The sequence below is a fragment of the Talpa europaea genome (assembly GCF_964194135.1).
Source record: "Talpa europaea genome assembly, chromosome: 2".
In the NCBI taxonomy this organism is placed as follows: Eukaryota; Metazoa; Chordata; class Mammalia; order Eulipotyphla; family Talpidae; genus Talpa; species Talpa europaea.
This window is the reverse complement of record NC_140068.1, coordinates 83177749-83200488: the sequence shown is the minus strand read 5'-3', so window position 1 is coordinate 83200488 and position 22740 is coordinate 83177749. Positions and strand designations below refer to the sequence as shown.

Sequence of the window (22740 nt, the reverse complement as noted above, 5' to 3'; positions counted from 1 at the left end):
GTGACCCTTTGCTGTGGGTCCCCACTGGAAGATGCTTTAGACTTGTGGCAGGCTTTGGGGCTTTGCTCTGGGCCGATCCCATATGGATGGACTTTTACCCACGAGGGGACGGGTAACTCTGGGTGCTTCATTTAGAAACTAGACTCTTTGCCTTACCTGTATTGTTTCCTAGTTTTATTAAAGATCCTTCCCATTAGTCTCATGTGTTTTGTGTTGATGCGGCGGATGGCCGAACCCATTTAGAATAGGCAGGTTTGCGGGGTTTGGGCTGCCCCTCTCCCTGCCCTATAACAGATTTGGCGTCCAACGTGATTTAGGACAGAGCCATCCGTGGTTAGTCAGCCCCATGGGGAAATTGGGCTTCCCTATGGCACTGGCTACCATAAGCGCAAATGTGATTTTTGGTTTCTCTAGTGTGTTTGTTTCATATGTCAATTTGCCGAACTCATTTAGAATAGGCAGGTTTGTGGGATTTGGGCTGCCCCTCTCCCTGCCCTATAACAATACTTCAAGAAAGGCTAGTCACTTCTAACATTCAGCCAATCTGAGTTGGAGATGACAACATAGAGCATGCAAATTAAATATTAGCATAAATAAACATAAGCACAATTTTTTTAAATGGTCAAGTGATTTAAAACTTTGCATACATATATTATCCAGGGTTTCAAGTTTCTGAAAGAGTGCTCTCTTTCTAGATAAAACTTCGAACAAGTAAGTAACTTATAGTTTTATGTCAATTTATAACTTTCTTTCCTATTCCACCTCTCACCCTTACCTCCACTTTTATACAGAAAATCACTTTGAGTCCCGTCACGTCTTTTAGAAAACCCTCAGAGTAACAGTAGCCCAGGCCTAACAGCTATGGCGTCAAGAGCACCCCTTTGGAACCCTACAAGTGACCTCTGCCTTAGAGGAACTTCGGGTACTTGGGTGGCCAGGAAACACGGCAAAATGGCCCCTGAGACATTACAAGCAACTTCTCTCCTGAGTATTGCCCAATTCCCAAGAACATCACTTTAAGTGACAGGTCGGTGGAGAATCTAAACCTAAGGAAGGTAGAGAAGGACGGGATGCCGCCACCGTAAGGAAGGTGAAAAAGGAGAAAGTTGACAGGAGGGAAAGGACAGAGATTCGGAGGACAAGAGTAGGGGCCTGTGAAGAGAGGTCCTAGTGGAAAGGAGGAACCTGAAACGCCGACGTGCCTCCACGTCCACAGTCCTACTCACCAGCCGGCTGTCGTCGGGCCTCCGCTGTGGCAGGAGAAGGCGGGATTTCGATACCCCAAGCCCTCAAAGTCAGAAGTCCACACACCTGGACGTCCCACCAGGCAAGCGCCAAAGTCAGCCGAGCCAGTCTGGAGGCGTAGGCCGACACCGCCCTCGCGCCAGCCAATCCCCAGGCTCTCTAGGGGACGCGCTCCTGATGACGTCAACAGCTACTTGCTTTCCGCCGCTCGCCACAAGTGCTTCCGGTCCCTAGCCTCCCTCTTCCGGGTCTGCTCGGCTTTCGAATGTTTGGGCGCGAATTGCTCTGAGCGCGGAGGTCCGGAGGATGCTGTATGATTTATAAGTGAGTAAAGAGAACGCATAACCCCCGCCCTGTGGGGCAGCTTGGGGGGTGGATTTTGTACGCGCCCCGCGATTTGTGTTTGAGGAGCGTGATGGGAGGGAAATCAGGACAGCCCTGCTCTTTGGGACCACAGGCAGAAGTTATTTAAGATGCGGGGAACCGCCTCTCCGGTGGCGCAAGGGGCTAAGCACAGCACTGTGAAGCTGTCCGCAGCCTCTGCAGCACGAGTGCCATCCACGGCCAGGGAGCTACCAACATAGCGCAGCAGACCCCTCCTAACTCGCCCACTTCCCTCAGCAGTGTATTTCGGCCATTCTGCCTATTCTGTTCCCCACTATGTCTCTGGTAAATCCTCTCATCCCCCACACTTCTGACCTGTACCCCAGTTCTTGTATGCATGAATAAATAAATCTTTAAAAAAAAAAAAAAGGAGGCGGAGAAGGCGTGAATCCACGCATGGTTCTAACCGCCTTCCTAGTTCTCTTCACCCTCCTTTCTTTATCTCTTCTGCAGCTAGTCGAAGGTGAAGTGCATTTTTAGAGGTTCGTGACTTTGGATTTTAGGTTGCAGCGGTCAGCATCGTCGCTCTCCAGAGGCGGCGTCAGTTGTCTAAGCTTAAATAGTGTGTATTTGTGTTTTGTCAAACGTTGTGTATCACTTGTTCGCCCTCATGAATTTTAGATTGAGATCCTTCTTTCCATCACTTTCGGCAAACAAAACAGCCTGGGATACTTCCCTGTTTCCTACCTGCGATATATTGTTTGCTGCAAATTATTCCAGTCTGTCTTCTTTCCATTCCTCCCTTACAGTAAAGAATCTCGCTAAACTTCACTGTTCCTCCTCACATCGGTTTATTTCAAGCTGTGCTGCCATCAGGCCTTTGTTGTTTTCTCTCGAATATTTCATTCCCCTTCCTTCTGGCTAAACAATTAAAAATGTAGTTCAGATAATTACTTTTTTCTCTGAATATTGTATAGTTCTACGCCAAAGCAACGACTTGAGACATTTACTCATATGTCTCATAGTATTTATCATATTGTATATAGTAATTGTTTTCATATGTGTCTACTCACAACTGGGCTCTGATTTCCTATAAATCTTTAAGATCTATAACAAGGCAAAATATCACTAGCCCAATTGTGATAGAAAATTATGGCTTCTATTTATTAATTTATTACTGTGGTTCAAGTATTATTCCAGACACTTGATGTGTTCTGTACAAAATTTTACAAAAGTCTTGGTGTTGGTACTTTTATTAGTCCATTTACCACTGGGGAAAGTGAGCACATTAACTTTCAGCAAGGCTATATAGCTACTTAAATGGCAGAGCCAGGATTTGGAACATGGGAAATTTATTGTCATCCCTGACCCACTCCTGGCAGTGGTTCTCAATCTCAGGCCATTTGACATAAGGAGACATTTGATAACATATGGAGACAATATGGGTTGTCACAATTTGGGGAGGTGGAGCAGTATTGGAGAGGTACTGGCATCTAGTGGGTAGAGGCCAGGAATGCTGCTGAACATCCTACAGTGCACAGAACGCCTTCTTCAACAAAGAGTTACCCATCCAAAATATTAAGCGTTGAGATTGAGAAACTGCACTGTGGTTTCTTGCTTCAACTCAAGGTATCAATGAAAACATTGCCCCCAAAGTAACCCATTTATTGTCTGACTCTCAATCTGCAAATATATTTAAACTATATTAACACAATTAACTTAAATTTTTAAAAAAGAACAGTGACTAATCACCTATTAATATTTTTGTATGTGCCTGAAAAAAATGTACATGCCACAGATGTGTGTGTACATATGTGTCTACTGTATTCAGTACCTAACTTCTAAACTGTCTCCTGGTCTAATGCAAGAATATATAATCTATTCCTCTGTTCTTTTTATCAGAAATGAGTTTGGTCATAAAGGAGACTTCATAGGGAAAGGAAATTCATCTAAATTTGGTCAGTGACATTCTCCCATCCCCACCTCTGTGTCTGTTTTGTAATTTGTGGGAACTCTTATTACAATGCACATAGCCAGAGTTACATCTAAATCCTTTTGAGTGTCAGACTGTTATCTGAATTAATCAGCATAAATACATAATCCTAAAAGTTACCTCCTTCCCCTTAGGCATAAATTGAATGTTAGATGCATTAGGCTTAACATAAGATCTCAGTATTGCTAATAAAATTAACATTATCTATGAACAATAAGACAATTTAACACTTTATATTTCTTTTGTCTTAAATATAAAATGTGAAGATACTATTGTGTGAGGCGTATAAAGTAAGAAATGTAAAAGCATTTTTACATGATTTTTTTTTCATTGCTGGGTCAATAATTTTATTATTGTATTGTCTTTAAAAATCTCCATTAAAAAATGGTTCGGCTTATTAGCTCTCAGCAGCCAGCTCCTGAGCTCTGAGGAAGCTTGCCTTCTGAGCTACCCCATCTTTCTTCTGGGCAAGAGACATCTTGGGATGGTTCCACCTCTTCTTAACTTCTTTCTTCAGCTTCTTTTCATAGACTCCATTCTCTCATATAGCAGCATGAGCTTTCTTATACATCTCCTCCATCATGTCTGGCATTAACGTTGTTCTTTATGTACTGAGAGAATTGTTTCTTATAAGCATCTTCATCTTCCTCCATTAAGTAACGCATGTAATCTGCAACATTCTGGCCCATGATGTGCTTCCCATGATGTACTTCAGCATGGAATTTCTTGCTTTCTGAATCATAACCAGGGAATCGTTTGATACTATGAGGAATAGACAAGCCTCCATCCACAGCTCCCTTCAGGGCCCCAAAAACTTTATTCCCTGTAGTAGTTCTGGCAAGTCCAGCATCCAAAAAGCAAGTAAAGGCACCTGGCTGGCTGACCATCGATGCTTTCCACATTGTATTCATCTCCAGTCACCTTTACTTGGCCTTCATAGATCTTGTCCATGCCAAACCTATTGAGACGCCTGCGGGCCAGCAGCAGGCCAGTACAATATGCTGCAGCATAATTTGTCAGGCCAACCTTCACACCATAGTTGGGGAGTTCATGAGCATAAGCTGCACAAACTATCCTATCTCCTTCTATACGGGCATAAGCAATCTGACAAATGATATCTCTGTTGGTTACCCGAACTATCATCCTGTATTTGGGTGTGTTGTACTTATTTTTATCCTGGATTACCAAGCGTTTTCAAGCATAGTAATCACTTTTGCCCTCTGGCCTTCTAAATTTCACTTGATATCTCTTGAAGTAGGCCTTATTCTTGACAACTTTTACAAACCCCATTTTGTGGCGCAAACACTAGTTGTCTGCGATTTGCCAGAGCAGTGTAGGCCGGGCAGCGCTTCAGTAGGGGGAAAAAGATTTCATGATTTTTTAAAAGCCGTACAAAAGAAAGAAATTTCTAGGAATGAAATCAAATTAGATGTCCTTATTTACTTATAACCAAAGTTACTTGTTTTTAAATGTCTATTTAAAAGAACACTGTATCTCAAAAACTTTATTATGATTTTTTAGAAACAAATTTGGAACATTTATATGTGTCTTTTTAATAAAATATTTTGCAACTTCTTAACATTTTTTGTGTCATTTTCATCTTTATAGATTTTTTTTGGAGGCACTGTTATAATTGTTTTGTTTTCATCAAGATGCCTGCCAAAGCAAATACTTCCAAGAAAAAATCTCAACAGTTAAAAAAAAATGTAAAACGGAAAACTCATGATGAAGAAATGGATTTCTTAGAGAAAGAGGTAATGAAACTTAAATTCATTCAAAACTCTGATTAGAAATTTCATCTGTTTTTTGTTAAAGGAGTATATGAAAACTATGGGTCAGTTTCCCCTCAATTTATAATAATTCATATTGTTCTATGGAGTGTTGCAACATGATTTGTAAAAGTTCTCAATAACATGTTTTCTTCAGTTTCTAAGACTGGTCATAGAACTCTTTGGACAGGTGGGAATCATGGAATATTGCTAAGTTGTTTAACAGGAAGTCTAGAAATAAAGTATAAATGCTTATGACTTTTATGAGTTAAAAGACAAGAAATCTATTGGTAGATAGACTATTTGTTAACTCGGAGAAAAAAATAGTTTGGGAGGAATTACCATCTTCCTGCCATAATTTTGCCCCTCTTATAAAAAAAAAATGAATTAATCAAAACCTTTTTGTGTGTTTTGGCATTGTCTATATTTGTTTTGCTGGTGAATTATTTCACCGGCAAAATAAATAATGATTTATTTAAAACATTCTTGACACCACATGAAATTCTGTCATACATTATAACCATTATCCAGGAATTACTTTAGTAAATCCCCTCCTGGTGATAAATGCACACCCTTTTTCTATAGAAGAAAAAAGTATACTTTTTTCCCATCTAACTAGAAGGTCTGTAACTATTCTTCAACATGTATTACAATTGTTGCAAAAGCAATATCTTTTTATGTTTAATTTTATGTGCATGTACATGTATTTTTCCCTCCAGGTTAGAAACACAAAGAAAAGAAATAAAAAGCATCTGTCTTCTGAAGGTATTTCTTTTGTATATCTTGTTTAACCTGTCTTTCCCAAGCTATCTATATTCATGAAAAAAATTCTCAGCATCTTGTTTTTGAGTTCTGCAAAAGCAAAGGGTAGAGTAATAAACATCCACATATCTCACTGCAATGCTAGAATAAGTAGTATTGGTTAATCAGTTATTTTGGTCAACTAAAATTTTACTTAACTATTGTTAGCAAATACACTGGGTAGGTGTGTCAGTTGATAAGAACTAGAGAAAATTAGTGTGTTCCACACTTTGAATTGTTACTGATCTATGATAGACAACTAAACAGATTTCTCTTTAAGGCAAAAGACATGTTCTACCATTAATGTATACATTAGTATGGAACCCCTATCTAATTTTGTTTTGACTAAATTTGTTTACTTTTTTTTTTTTATTTAAACATCACCTTTTTCTTCTTTTTTTTTTTTTTTTTTTTTTTTATAAACATCACCTTTTTCATGGGTGGATTCCTTACTGCCCCTCACTCAAAATCAGTTAGGTTCCCTGGTTTATTATTTTCATATTGCTTAATACCTTTGTAATGTTTTATAAACTTGTAATTTATCTCCATTCTCTCCAAAACTAATCTTTACTGAGCCATTCATTAGTATATGTCCTTTCTTTATTCCTTGTGAGTAGAACAGTAGCAACCTAGCAGATTCTGAATATTTATTTATAGTTTAGTTAATCTGTTTTGTTGCATTTGCCATCCAACATTTGGTAGAAGTGGTTTTCTAGTCTTCTCAACAAAGCTCTTTAATCCAGATCATTTCTGAGAACCAAACTTTATTTGTAGAATCCTAATATAGTTTGATTCTTCTCTTAAAATTAAATCTTGCCAACAAATGTTGGCAAGGTTGTGGAGAAAAGAGGAACTTTATGTACTGTTGGTGGGACTGTAAATTGGTACTGCTGCTGTAGTATGGAAAACAGTATGGCGGAGCCTCAAAAAATTAAAACTAGAACTACCATATAATTCAGCAATTCCACTTCTGAGAATATAGCCATAGTAAATGAAGACACTAACTCAAAAAGGAATCTGCATCCCCATGGTCATAGCAGAATTGTTTATAGTAGCCAGAACATAACATATGCATGTTTATATATATAAAAATAGAAATTACACACCCCACACACGCACGCATATTCACACAATAAAGTAGTCCACCATAAAAAAAAAGGACACCCTCCCATTTGAAACAACATGAATGGAATTTGAGGGTATTATACTCAGTGAAATAAGTCAGAGAAAGACAAATACTGTATAATCTCAGATGTAGAATCTTAGAAATACACTCGTGGAAAAAGAGATCAGATTTATGGTTATCAGAAGAGGGAGGGAGAATTGGGAGAAAGGAGGCCAAAAGGGCAAACACATCAGTACAAGAAATGTACATGATAATCATAGTTTTTAAAAAATTTAAAAAACATAAGAATGATAAAATTAACTGCCATTTACTTAGTGGTTACCTGATATCAGCTACTTTGCTGAGCCGATGCATGATTGTATACCCATTGCTGCTTATGAGAGACTTGAGGTTCAGAGATGTTAAGCCACATGTCCAAGGTCACACAGCTGGTGAGTGGCAGAGCTGGGATGCAAACCCTGAGTTCTCATCCTCCAAAGCCCATACCTTTAATTTCTACTCTGTATTTTGATGCTTCTTTGGCCATTTGATTAAGTTCCATACATACATACTCAGTAAACCTTTAGTGGTAGACTATGTGATTAAGTAATCAATATTCAGTAATCAGTGATTGATAATTTTTACCTGTGATGGAAGACTGCCAGCTTCCAGCTTGCTGGTATTGGGAAACTAACTCAGTGTTGTGACTGCATGGGATACCAGCTTCTGGAAAGACGTCATTTTAACCAAATTTCCCTCTTTTAGCAAATGATCTCTCCTTAAACTTCACTCTACCTCTACTCTTGATTCCTTATTTATAGCCATTGGTCAGATTCACTTTTAAAAAGGAAATATCTAAATGTCTTGGGTTTATATCTGCAACATCAGCTATATTTTAGTCATGTTTCACTATAATAGATGGTCTTTCCATATGCAATACCTGTTATGTTATAGCTAGGCAATAAAAGAAATTAAACAGTTTATCATCTTTATAATATTTTGGTCCTCATAATCTTAGCTGTTTTAGATAAATATATTTGAATTACTTTTAAAAGTGAAAACAAACTTCTAAATTGACTGGAGTCTTTTTTCAATCACCAGAAACAGGACAGACAGACCATAGTAATCTAAAACAGGTAAAGATAGCACCTAACAGGAGAAAAACCTGGCAGCCTTTTCCAAAGAGTACTAGAGAGCATTTGCAAACCATGATGGAACCAGTAATTATGTGAGTATGGAATCTATCCTTTTATTTATTTTTTAACTTATTTTTGTGTAGAACCATAGAGGGGTGGGGTGAGAGGACTCACCAGAGACAGAGTGGGGAGTAGAACAGTTGATCTACCAAAACATACTGCCAAGGGGAGCAGCAGAAAAGAGAGGAGAGGTTCTGCTGCACCATATGTGGATTAGCTCCCTGGCCGGGGATCAACCCTAGGCCACAGCAGTGTCAGCCCTGTGACTCACCCTCCAGGTCACCAGGGCGTCCCAAGGAATCTATCCTTTTAAATGTTGCCTATTTTATGATAGCGTGTTTTGTTATTTCAGATTATTGCCTTTTGATGGCATTCACCTTCAGCAAAAATGTCCTTATTAACATCTGATAGACTTCATAGTCTCAGTGAAATAAAAATTTAAATCTCAGGCTTGATCTGCTCTCTAAAATTTGAGCTTGTTTTGTCACTGGGGATACTTTAGGAAGATGCTGAATTCAAATTGACACTTAATATGGAAGCTACATGTAAGAAGGTTACAAAGAAAATAAGACAGAATTATGTTATCAACAGTGAAATCCATTGCGAAAGTTGAGCATTTAAATCTTTCATTATACCGCTACTTAAAATGTGTTTAACATAAAAGAAAAAATCTACCGGGTTAGTAAGGAGTAACTCCTAAAAAAAAATCAGAGAAAAAAATAGGTTACATTATTTGTGTTTCAAACTAACAATTATTCAATCCTTTTTTTTTTTTTTCACATCTAGAGAAATTTTGAGTACCCATAGTAAAACACATGACCAAATTCACTATCATCTTAATTGCCTGAAGACAAGGTAAATCATATTATCAATAGAAAATAATTAAAACATAATTTGTGAAATTCTAACACATTGCCAGGACATACATTTGTAGAAGATAAATTTTGGGGTTTTGGTTTTTCATTGTTATTATTTTAAAGTGGTATATTATGGGTGATTTAGTGGAGGGTACACTACTATAGATACCTGAGGAGTGAATCCTGTACTTCCAAAATACCAACAACAATGTAAACCAATGTTGCTTCAATTAAAAAAAAAAAAAAGATGATGTACAATTTGGAAATACATATTCCAAACTTCTGCTGCGTGCAATTATGAAGTAAGTTAAGTTTATAAAGAAACTGAAAATCACAAACACTTCCATAGTTGACTTCCATACTGAAATTTGATAAGGATTTCAACTTTAACTCTCTTCAACTTCATTTTGAATAATTTGAAGTTGACAGCTTATCACCCCTACCCTATTGCTTCTGTTCATATTGTATTACATTGTTTGCATAAATAACAAGTATGATTTCCCAAGATCTATAACAAGTCACAAATGGAACTTTCTTTTCAAGTGCTCTTAAAATTCACTCCACTGCCAGTGATTTTCAGTGACAGCTGTTCTCTAATATTGGCACAACTTTGTCTTTTTAATGGAAAAATGTTCTGAATATTCAGAACATTCTGGATATATTTATGACCTAGTCTGTTATTCTTCAGAAGTCTAAGAAGAGAAGTCTAGGAATAAATTCTTATTACATTTTCTTTGAGTATAATTCTATGCTCATCATAGCAGCAGTATAGAAAAAAGTGGGATGGCATGGCATAGGGGTGTGGGGTATATGAGTTTGTAGAGAAAGGTTGAGAGATTAAAGAAAGACTGCTAGAAGTAGATTTGTAAACTACTTAAGGGAATGACAGCCTAATAGTAGAGGAAAAGGAACACTAAAAAATTGATAAGCTAATGTGATGAAAATATGGCTATTTAGAGGTTTTTTTTAATACAGAATAAATAGTCATGTTTATGAGTAAGAATTTTACAATATGTAATAGCTATTCTTCACAGTGATCACCCACTGTGATCAGGAAAGAAGGAAAGATCAAATTCTAATCAGTATATATGCTGTCTCTTGTTCATGTAGCAGCAATGGAGATATATACTTGAAGACCTAAATGTTGTCTTCTCATTTTTGCTTTCAAAACTCTCATGTTCCCAAAGTAACAATACCCAAGATATTTCCTTTTTTCTTGATATAGCAAAATACAACTGATGCTAATTGGAACCCTGAATAAGTTTTCCTATAACTGCATCTCTCAAAGTATATTTGGAACAGTTGTTCTTATAGTTACTCTCTGAATAGAAGTGATGTATAATGAATTATGCTTGGATACATGAGCCTATTAAAGTCCTGAGTAAATAAATCTATTTTGTTTAACCTAGCATCTCAAATTGATATTTACTACAATGATTCTCTATTTCATATATTCATATATTAGTCTCATCCCTGCTTCTGTCTGCATTTAACCTCATTCTTTTAGACAAGTTGTCCCATGGGGCCTCCCCGGTGGCGCAGCGGTTGAGCCCTGGGTTGCGAACCTGCCTGCAGCCTCTGCGGCGCCGGTTCGATCCCCGGCTGCTCCCCGGCCACTGGAGGAGGGTCCCACATGGCACGCAGACCTCTCCTGCCGCCCGCTGCTCCCCTCAGCAGTGTACTTCGGTCCTTCTGCCTGCTCTGCTCCCCGCTCTGGCTCTGATGAATTCTCTCACCCTCCTGCACTTCTGACTGTACCCAGTGCATGTATAAACAAAACAAACAAACAAACAAATAAATAAACATGCCTCTATAAAAATAAAAAAATAAAAATAAATAAAAATAGACAAGTTGTCCCATTGCATTAGATCTGTAGGCATAGCCCTCTCCCTGTTTCTCTTTTCAGCCTTGTAAAGAAAGAAGAGAAAGAAAAATCTTGTCCTCTTAGCATCATTTTGAAATTCTGGGAGATGATCTTTGATTGACCCAAATTAGGTGATGTGCTTGCCTATCTTTGAGCTGATTTTTTGGCAAAGCTGTAATGTTTGAGCTAAACTGGAACATATGCATAGCCCCATGATCAGACAAATAGGACTGTTAGTTAAATAAAAAAAGACTACAGTTTCAGAGGAACTACTTTGGGAATTCTGTCCTATAGCAACCAATGTGTCATTTAGATGTTGTTGATACAGTAACATGTATACATATCACACTTTTTCTTTAATAAGATTTTTTAAGAATTCTGAAAATCTGACCACTGTTGAAAACATGTGGAATATGAATGACCCACAGTATTGACTTTTAATATGTTTTTAGAAGAAACTGTTCATGAATGGAACATTTAGTTAAGAAATCAAAACCTTATCCCTCTTGGGAAGACTTATACACACAGGTTTTTATGTTTCATTATGATGGCCTAGTAATGATTTTCTGAATAACTGAAGTTTATCTCAAAAGTTTCATGAAAACTGTAATTTGTGGGATTTATAATGTCTGCTGCTTTTTCTTTACAAAAATTAATATTTTGAATAAGATCCCAAAAAAAAAAGTCTTGGGTTCCAGTAGTGTTCAAATTGCCTACAAATCCCAAATATTAGAACTTCTTAGAACCCAAAAAATGGTTTAAGTGGAAGAAATCAAATATAGATTTTCCTCCTCTATTTCTGCCTCATCAAATTCAAAACTCAAATCTGGGAAAATAGGTTAGTCTCTGCTGGAAGTGAGGACAGTGATAGGTCAGTGCCTATTGATACAATCAACCTAAATTTTAAGATGATTGTTTAACTTTGATATTGAATACTGTTCGTGTTGGTAGTACTTTTTTTTTTTTTAAATTGCTGAGTGGCTCCCCTGGTTTGCAAGTACCATAGATTAACAGTTCAACCTTTCTCTTTGTTTTGTTTTTTTATTTTTTTCTCCACCAGGATCCTTCATATCCTTTTTTCCTTTTCTCTCTTCTCCTTCCCTTTAACCTCAGAGCCTTTACCATGTTTATTAATGTTTACTAGTTTTTGTGAATATTTTGTCAAATCATCCACTATATAAATGTCTTGTATTTGTCTTTGTAATTCTGACTTGTTTTGCTACACATAATACCCTCAAACTCCCTCCATTTTGCCATAAATGGCTGTATTTCATCTTTCCTTATAGCTGAGTAGTATTTTGTAATTTGGTTATATATGCCTATTCTTGATCCAGTCATCGATTGATGGATATAAGTTGCTTCCATATCTTAGCTGTTATAAATAGTACTACATTAAACATTGTAGATCATATAGTTTTTTGCGTTGATGGTTTATGCTTTTTGGGTAGTACCCAACAGTGGGGTAGCTGAGTCAGTTGGTATTTCCAGTTTTGATTTGTGTTTCAGATAAATTGAGATCACTTTGATAATGGCTGCACCAGTTTATATTCCCACCAATAGGTACTAGGATTCCTCTTTATGATGGGTATGATAGCACATTGTATTTTCAGCGTGCATCTCTAATCGGAAGCAATATTGAACTTTTTACCATGTCTTATAGGCCTTTTGGATATCCTTTTTGGTAAATTGTTTCTGTCTGCCACTCTTTTATTAACTGGGTAGTTTGTTTTTCTATTATTGAATTGCATGAGGTGTTTGTATATTTTGGACATTAACCCCTTGTCAGTTATATAGCGTGTGAATAGGTCAGTTTTTGTTGATTTAATTGATCCAAATTTGAAGGAAGTTTTTTAAACTTGAGTACTCTTTGTGTTAATAGTACTTTAGAACAGAGCATTTTAATCTTAATGTTTTATTTGCCTTAAACTATGTGACCTTTTTTTTTTGGAAAACATTAAGGTAGATCAACTGATACAGAAATTCTCAGTTATTGATTACATTCTCTAAAACGAGGTCACAGTTAAGACTTTTAATAGAGTAGTATTCCATCTCTTATTCAGTAATTCATAGTAAATGATACATGGATGTGCTGTGTTAGTCTAGTAAATATATACAATTAAAACTTTTATAAAGCAATCTAAGTGTCCCATGATTTGAGGCAAATCTTAATAAATTAATAGGTTAAATGATATCTGTCAGTACTATTTTGGGGAGACTCAGTGCTAAGGTTAGCTACTGATAATAAAAGAATAGCATAGCCTTTGGGTATAAGAGGGCAGAAAAAAAGATGACAACAGCATTTCAAAGCAAAACAAAATAATAATAATGGTACTAAAAATTAAACAAATAATTATTTTTTTTGTTCTGTCCTGAAGATTGCTCCAACTGTGTGAAACCCTGCAAGTCCCTCCCCAAAAGGTAAAAGATTTAACTAATGTGTCAAATCTACTGAAAATGGAAAGAACACAGCACAAAGCTAATGAAGAAGGTCTGGCATTGTTGCAGGTATGAAATTTGAACAGGTAGTCCATAATTAGAGAGGGGAAAGGGAGGAAGTCAAGAGGTTTTTGTTTGTTTGTTTGTTTGTTTTAATTTTTAATTTTTTTAAAGATTTATTTGTTTATGCATACAAGAACTGGGTTGTGAGCTAGAGGTATGGGGGGGTGAGAGGATTCACCAAAGAGAGTAAGGAGCAGAACAGGCATCTACTAAAATACACTGCTAAAGAGAGCAGCAGGTGAGACAGAAGAGTTCTGCTGCACCATTTGGGTTAGCTTCCTGGCTGACCAGGGATTGAACTTGTGCTGCAGTAGCTGGTGACAGCTTGATAGCACTGTCTTTAACCCCTGCACCACCAAGGAGGCCCCAAGATGTTCTCCTAGTTATTTTAGATGTTAGACCAGGTTTTTTATTTTTTTTTGTTTTATTTTAAATCAAAGCCAAAATGTTGCATGAACTTTGGGCCTTTATAGTTAAAAGTATTTCAGATATGTTAATTAATTTTCTGTCCTATTTTTCTCATTAGAGTATAGCTATAACTGAAGTTAGCATTTTTGATTATCATATTACAGTAATTAGTCATTAAATGCTATGGAATTTCACAGCCTATTAGCCTTTCCATTCTGCAGATGGTACTTAATTGGTAAGAACTACACAATTGACATTGTTGTTATCATTATAGCTAACACGTAATAAGTATTTTCTATGTTCTAGACATTCTGAGCACTTTATATATATATATATATATTCTTTAAACCTCACAATGACTTATAAAGGTCTATACTATATTAACCTCACTTTACAATTGTGAAAAAAAAGACTCGCTAACATTTCTAATTGAATTTTAAATGAACTGCTTAAAATTGAGATGCAAATGTAGTTAGCCTGACTTCAGGACATGGTTATTAATCATTGTTTTGTATAAGGTGATGAGGGACAACATGATAACATTAGCTGCCGTGATTATCTGTAGAGTTTTAATTTTAGGATACTTGAATTATTAAGAAAAGCAACTATTAGGGACTTAGTAAATAATAAAAAAAACTAAAACTAATTGGACTGTAGATTCCTTCGCCATTTCAAAGTACTTTGTAGATGTGGTACTTAGGTTTTTGTTAAGCATTCTGTAAATGCAAGGTAGTTTATCAAGGAATGCATCCCCAGGAAATTCTAGCAATTTAAAATTCACAAATAATTCATTTCAGTTTTATTAATGATTTGAATTACATTGGTAGGATTAATTTCTGAACAACAAATTCACATATAAATTAATGGAGGAGTGTTTTATAGTGGTTGCCTCACTTTCTTCATAGTGTGAGATGATATTTAGTTTTCATCCAACCTTACTTCTTTACTAACTTTACCGTAGAAAGAACAGTTTGGGATGACATTAAGAGAGCTTATTTTAATTTGATTAAGATATAACTTATAAATAAAATTTTAAAGTATTTGAGAAAGATATAAATCCAAATTGTGAAAGAAGTAAAAATATTACTTTTTGACATGATAATATACATGGAAAACCCTAATAAGGACTCTGCTAAAAAAATTGTTAGAAACAATAAACCAGTATAGTAGAGATGAGTTACAAAATCAGTCTACACAAATCACTTGTGTTCTTATATGCAAAGAACTAGAAGAGAAAGTAATCAAGAAAACAATCCCCTTTAGTATAACATCAAAAAGTATTAAATGACTAGGAATAAACTTAACAAAAGATATATACAATGAAAACTATAAGACATTGTTAAAATAAATAGAAGTCCCAAAGAAAGGGAAAGATCTTCCCTGCTCATGGATTGGAAGAATTAACATTGTTAAATGGACATCTTATTCAAAGGAATATACAGATTCAGTATACTTCCTATCAAAGTTTCAATGGCATTCTTAAAGGAAATACAACATTACTAGAATTTATATGGAACCACAAAAGACCCCAAATAGTTAAAGCAATCCTGATTAAAAAAAAGAGTTAGAACCAGAGATATTACACTTCCAGACTTCAAATCCAAACCTCATGTACTTCTAACCAAGTATAAATTGGGGTTTCTCAGGTCTCTTTGGGCTTCATAATTTGAGAGAGAAACTCATAGAACTTAGGAAAGCACTGTACTTACTATTGCCATTTATTATTGTGGAAGTTAATATAGGAAATCTCAACAGAAATTTAATTTGGTAAGACCTGTAGAGGGAGCTCTCACTCTACTACCCATCAGCTACCCCAAACTGAAAGATATGCCAATTGAGTATCAATCAGTTAAACCTCATCACAGACACAACGAGAAAATGTCCTTGCCCAGATATAAGCCCAGCCAATGGAAACACTGCAGCTCAGCCAATGAGAAGGCACTGTCACCTGAACTCTTGCTATCTGATAAACTTTCATTTTTCTCTTTCTCAAGAGTTCCTGTCCTGTCTCTCAAAGTGTTTTCCATGTTGTATAACATCTTGAAGTTTCTTTCTGCTTGCCATATGAGGTGCTGCTTGGTTCATGAATCATAAAATAAAGTTCACGTAACAATGACTTCTTGTTTACTGAACTTGTTGCTGGGTTAGAAGGAAATCTTCCTTCTTACTGGGGAATATAACTGACATTTAATTGACTTCTTCTGTTTGTTGTAATTGAGGATGTGTGATAGAACATCAGAATACCCTCTACAAGCGTTCCACTCTAAGATATCCTTTATAAATTTTCACCAGACATAAAGTAGTACTCCCATATGCAATAAATCATGCCAAAAATAAATGATGATGATACAGATGAACACTAATTTCTCAAGTGAACTGGATTTAAAAAAAGAGTTAGAGATAGGTAAATAATCATAAATTAGTATTAGAAATACTAAAAAATAAAGAATTCAAGAAAAATTTTTTTAATTTTAACTTTAGGCACACTAAATTAGCACACTAAAGCAAGTAAACAACAGATAATGCTTACAGTAAATAAAAAATGAAAATGTGTAAGAATCTAAAAGATAATTTTAAAAGTATTGAGAAAAAGTGACCAATATAAAAATATGGCAAATAAGGGCCTCCCCTGGTGGCGCAGGTGGTTGAGCGCTGCACTGTGAAGCTGTCTGCAGCCTCTACAGCGCCAGTTCAATCCCGGCCGGCCAGTGAGGGTCCCACATGGCGCGGCAGACCTCTCCTGTCTCACTCGCTGCTCCCCTCAGCAGTGTATTTCATCAGTCTGCCTGTTATGTTACCCACTATTTCTCTGGTGAATCCTCTCACCTTCCCACGCATCTGGCCGGTACCCCAGTTCTTGTATAAATAAATAAATAAATCTTTAAAAAATTAAAAATATGGCAAATAAGATATGACACAGGTATAGTAGGAGTACCTAAAGAAGATAATGAAAGTAATGGAACAAAATAAATTTCTTTAATTTATAATGAAACATTTTAGCCTTTAGTGTATTAATTTCATTTTACTTCATTTCCTTTTGTAGTGCATTGAAATGTGCTCTCTCAAAAGATACGTCTCAGTCTTAATCCCTGGAAATTGAATGTGACTATATTCAAGACAATTTTTCTAGATCTAATTAAGTGAAAGATTTTGAGGGCCTCCCTGGTGGCGCAGTGGTTGAGCGCTGGGTTGCGAAGCTGCCCGCAGCCTCTGCGGCGCCAGTTCGATCCCCGGCTGCTCCCCAGCCACCGAAGGAGGGTCCCACATGGTGCGCAGACCTCTCCTGCCGCCCGCTGCTCCCCTCAGCAGTGTACTTCGGTCCTTCTGGCTGCTCTGCTCCCCGCTCTGGCTCTGGTGAATTCTCTCACCCTCCCGCGCTTCTGACTGTACCCAGTGCATGTATAAACAAAACAAACAAACAAACAAATAAATAAATAAAACATGCCTCTATATATTAAAAAAAAAAAAAAGTGAAAGATTTTGAGATGAGACCATCCTAAGTGGGTAGGCCCCTAAATCCAATGACAAATGACCTTGTGCAAGACACAGAGACAAGGAGAAGACCAGGAGGAAGACATGCAGAAATTAGATTGATGCAGCCATAAGCAATTCTCAGTTATTAGAAGCTGGCGGGGGCAAGACAGGTTTCTTTCCTAGAGCCTACAGAGAGAGCATCTCCTTGCCTTTAGAACAACTGCCCCCCAGAACTGTGAGAGAATAAATTTGGTTGTTTTAAGCCACCAAGTTTGTGGTAATTTGTTTAGTAGGCACAGAAAATTAATACATGTGGTTCACATTATTTTTGTATTGGACAGCACTCTAAATCCAACAACCAATTCAGGAATAAAGGTCTGAGAAATAGGTTATTCTTGATCAACAAATGCATTTGGTAAAATTCTAGATGTGGAAAATTTGACAGAGCAAACTATCTAGTTTCCTGCAAAAATGAAAGGAACTAAAAGAAAAAAAAAAGAGTGGGAAACCATAAATGAAAAAATAACTTAATGCTCACTTATTAGAATAGCCAAAAATCCAGAATACTGAAAGTATAATAAAAAATTAAAACCTCTGCCTCCCTGGAGTTTACATCCTATTAAGTGAGGCTCACAGTCCCAAAGCCTTAGGTTCTCAGCTTTCAGCATAATCTTCATGTAAACAGTCAGATCACAAATATTTTACTTTATGGGCTATATGTGGTTTCTGTTGCATAATTTTTTGTTGTGCTTTTGTTTTACATTTTAACTTTAAAATGTACCTCTTTTGTTTGCTTGTTTCTTTGTTTTTAATGATCAATAGAAATCATATTTGTTGAGGAAAATTACTGTAGTTGCCAGTAACAATTCTGCTTCCAGTTTTGGAGAAAACTGTAGATATAGTATTGATACTATAGCTTAGCAGGATTTAAGACTTCTGTGCAGCTTATTCACTTGTTCCCATATTCTCAAGCACATTTTCTGTCACTGATTATTCCTAGGATGAGATTTGGAAGCAATTCCATACTTATTACCCAAAACCTGGAAACTGGCTAATTCTGTACTTGACTTACAACCAGCATATTCCTGATTTCCTGCACTCATTTCATTCATTTCTTATTTTCTTTCTTCCATAAATTACATCTCTTGTGGGAGAAATTGCCACTCATTTTCTATTACTATTTCTGCCCTAATACCCAGTATTGCTTTATTTTGGCAAATGAAAATATCAGCATTCAAATATTTCTAAATTATAAAAAGGAATCTATTGTATGTGCTGCCATCAGTCCTGAGGTTCATCTAAATCTACATGGGTCTTCCAGGCTCCCTTTAGCAGCTTTGGAAGTTTTTCGATATAAGGTGTTTAAAAATATGTAAAAAAATGTTTTAAAGATGTATATATGGAGCCTCCCCTGGTGGCGCAGCAGTTGAGCTCTGGGCTGCGAAGCTGTCCGCAGCCTTTGCAGTGCCGGTTCGATCCCCGGCTACTGGAGAGGGTCCCACATGGCGCACAGACCTCTCCTGCCGCACCCACTGCTCCCCTCAGAAGTGTATTTTGTCAGTCTGCCTATTCTGTTCCCTGCTCTGGCTCTGGTGAATTCTCTCACCCTCCCGTGCTTCTGACTGTACCCAGTGCTTGTATAAATAAGTAAATTAATTTAAAAAAAAACTTTAAAAAAAAAGATATATATGAATGTTTGGGTTACATTTAATAATAGAGGTATTAAAACAAATCAATAATAAATATTAATAATTAACATAAGATATTAACTTTCTCTTTCTGCCTCAGGAAGAAATAGATAAAATAGTGGAGACTGTAGAGTCAATGACTGGAAGTATTGAGAGCCTAAAGAACAAAATTGAAATTCTGACAAGTCAGGTAGAAGAAGAGGAGGAGAAACTGAAGCAGGTAATTGCTAAAAAATATATTTTTAGATCTGGGTATAATTTTCAATGTTTAATATCTACCAAGAAAACTTTTGAGTGTACTAAGGAGATAGAAATTAAATATACTAAAATGATCCATAGTTTACTTTTTCTACTTTAGGTGCTTCAAATAGATAGCAATGGGGAACTCTCTCTTCCAGAACTTTCTCAAAAGAGTCTCAAAGCACCCACACTTCAGGTAAGTACCAATTTGCAATACTGACTGTGTACCAAAAAATGTACATGTTTATCTTACTCTTTTTGGTTTTTTTTTTTAAACAAATAGAATCCATGATAGAAACTGGCAAAATTATTTTTCTTGTTTGACAGTCTCCTTTGAATATCTTTTCTTGTCAGTTCATGTAGATCTGCCTCATTCTTGTCAATAGCTATGTAATAATCTATTATATTGATGTCCCATAATGTAATTTGTGAATTACTGATAGAAAAACTTTTTTTATTACAGACCATTCTGGCTACATTTCTGTACATATATACTTACATATTTGTGTAGTTATACTGTAGAATAGATTTCTATTTCTGTATGTAAATTTTAACTTTTTTTTTGTTTATTCTTATAACAATGGCTTCATAAAATAGTACTATGTCTTATTTGTAGTAAACTGTATCCCGAAAATTTATCTTTCTTCAAAGGGTCTACTGGGATACTGTAAAATCGTTATGTGGTAGAAGTCTTCATGTCTACTTAAAAATTAAAGCTTTCCTAGCTATAATAGGAAATAATAGGATGAGAGGAGCAGGAATAATCTGAGAGAAAACAGAGTATTATAAATTTGCAAGAAGAATGTCAATGAATTGATGATTATTGAAGTTGGGTAATAGGTCATGAAGTTTATTATACCAGCTCTCTAAATAACATACTTTTGACATTTTTCATAATAAAATGTTTAAAGATAATTGTACTATCATGCCCATAGGAAGAAATTTTGGCATTAATTCCAAACAAGAATGCTCTTCTGAACGACTTGGATGTTCTGCACAATTCATCCCAGATGAAGAACATGTTCATTTTCTTTGAAGAAACCTATAAGAGATTGGATGAGATAGTAACTTAATTTTTATGAATTTGTAAAACTGCTAACCAGTGATATGATAAACCAAGCCTTCCTCAGGATTTTTTGTATCCTAATATGCACTTTAAAATTGGCCACTATAGATCTACCGTTAGCATCTGATGACATCCTGAAAATTATTTTTAACAATTTCCAAGTCTAGGATCTCACATTTGTCTTGCTCTACTTACAGTTATCTGCCTGAAACCATAAATAATGAAAGCCACAATCTCATGGCATATGATGACTGAATAGAGCACTTATTAATGGAAATATGATACTGACAATATGTAAAGTATATGTAGTACCTAGTACATAAAAATGATAACTATTTACTATCATTCTTTAGCTAAAGATTTGCATTTTCTGTCTGGTGATGTAGAATATGAAAAATCCCCAAATACCTTTTCTTTTTTATATAACTCCATAGACTTTTTGTGGCATTATTAAAATATCCCTGGTGTCTTCATTATTGGAGTTGGCATGGACATTTTATTGCTTTGGTTGGGAAATGATGAATAGATGCTGACTGTTTTCCATTGCCATCAAAGCATATCTTTATTAAAAAGGAATCTAAGCACATTTATTCCCTTAAAAGTCAAAAATAAAACCCTTTTTTCTAAACCTTCCTGAATGTATATACATGTGAATGCATTATTACTTAAGTATATTAAAAGTCATTTTCAACCAACTATAGTTTATTGTCTGAGTTGCTTTTGTCTATTTATAAAAGAAAATAACTGCTATTTTTCTGTCTAACCTAGAATATTTAGTCAGTTATCAGAAGGTGACTCTGCTAATGCCCTCCAGATAATGACTACTAGAACACAACTTTAATTAAACAAAGTTGAGTTTAATGCTTATTGAAGTGAAGAAGATCACACATTATGGGATGGGAAACCCTGGGGCGGCTCAGTAAATTGGTCAAAAGCAGTATTCTTTTAGAAAATAATGGTAAAAGAAGGCTGATAAATTTTAGATGGAAAGAAAGTCTTGAAGAAATGAAATCTATAGTGCACACATTTAATTTAAAGTAAAAACATTATCTATACTTTGCACTGCCTATTACATGACAGATAGGCAAAACAACTAAATGTAGATTTTGAAATGTCTTAGAACTTAAAAACTCTTCACATGGAAACTTAATACTTAATGTTCTTAGAGTCATAGAGCGCCTACCTCACTGATTTCTGTCATCAGTCGAAATGTGTACAGTAGCTTTTGGTGAGGGGGGAGGAGTTGTAGTTAATGTTTGTGTTCCTCTCAAAACATCTTTTGAAAGTCAAGATATTAAAAGTCAACAGAAATTTTACTTAACCGTTATTGCTAAGGGGTAGTTCTTCATTAGTCTTGAACTGGTATACCCTCTTTGAGGTTTAAAATCTGTGATTTAATTCTAGAAGATCTACAGAAAGCTCTGGCAGGTGACAGACAATCAAAAACACATTTTTCAAAGGCTGAACTTTGGTATAGTCTTTGTGAAAATTGAAAACATGATCATAGGCCCAAATAAAATGAAAATTCAACTGTATATGCCCCAATAATTCTATGACCATCCTATGTAATAGCCTTACCTATATAAGTTCTCACATGCACAAGCCATGATACGACACCTCTCTAGTGACTGTTCCTTTAATAAAACATTTAATAAAAGAGTATTTTGAAATGGCAATATATAAGATAAAATGTAGCATCTGATGATAGCATTTTAAATAAAGTGCAGAAAAAAATACATTATCCCATAAATGGTCTTGAGAAGACTAGCTCATCACACCAAAGATGAGAGCAGAGGGCAGTGGTTAATAGTTCTACTTTATGCTAGAATATATTCAAAATAAATAAAGTTAAGTGTAAACCTAGAAACCACAAAGAAATTATAAATGGATAACTGATGTTAATGTATCAAAAGCCTTATCATACATGTAAGCAAAAATAAACAAGGGAAAAAGGTTGGTCATTAAACTTCAGACTTTTTAAGAAAAAAAAAAATCAAGCTGAAGATTGCACAGACTGAAACACAACTACAAAATACATAAAACAATTTCTGTGTTTATATGTATAACCTCTTATGAAAAGCTCTGAAATACCTAATACCAAAAGGAAGATGGGCAGTTATCAAGGGAAGATACATAAATGGTCAGTAATTATTTGAAAGCGGTTCAACCTTATAATAATCACTTAAGTGCAAATTAAAACAATGGAATGGA

General features: G+C 35.7%; 1 protein-coding gene and 1 pseudogene across 2 annotated transcripts; one reads left to right on the top strand and one right to left on the bottom strand.

Moving 5' to 3' along the window:
• Positions 1 to 3959: 3959 nt before the first annotated feature.
• Positions 3960 to 4852, bottom strand: LOC311167043 (large ribosomal subunit protein uL18-like; annotated as a pseudogene). Its single transcript has one exon. The product of its transcript is annotated as a large ribosomal subunit protein uL18-like (transcript).
• Positions 4853 to 5214: 362 nt separating this feature from the next.
• On the top strand, positions 5215 to 20752 carry CENPQ (centromere protein Q; the record flags this gene model as incomplete). The annotated part of the gene is made up of 8 exons (XM_084258925.1): positions 5215 to 5316; positions 6051 to 6096; positions 8339 to 8465; positions 9220 to 9288; positions 13530 to 13659; positions 19324 to 19443; positions 19582 to 19659; positions 20399 to 20752. The coding sequence occupies 8 exons, from the start codon at positions 5215 to 5217 to the stop codon at positions 20534 to 20536; spliced, it is 810 nt and encodes a 269-aa protein (XP_084115051.1). The 3' UTR covers positions 20537 to 20752.
• Positions 20753 to 22740: the final 1988 nt, after the last annotated feature.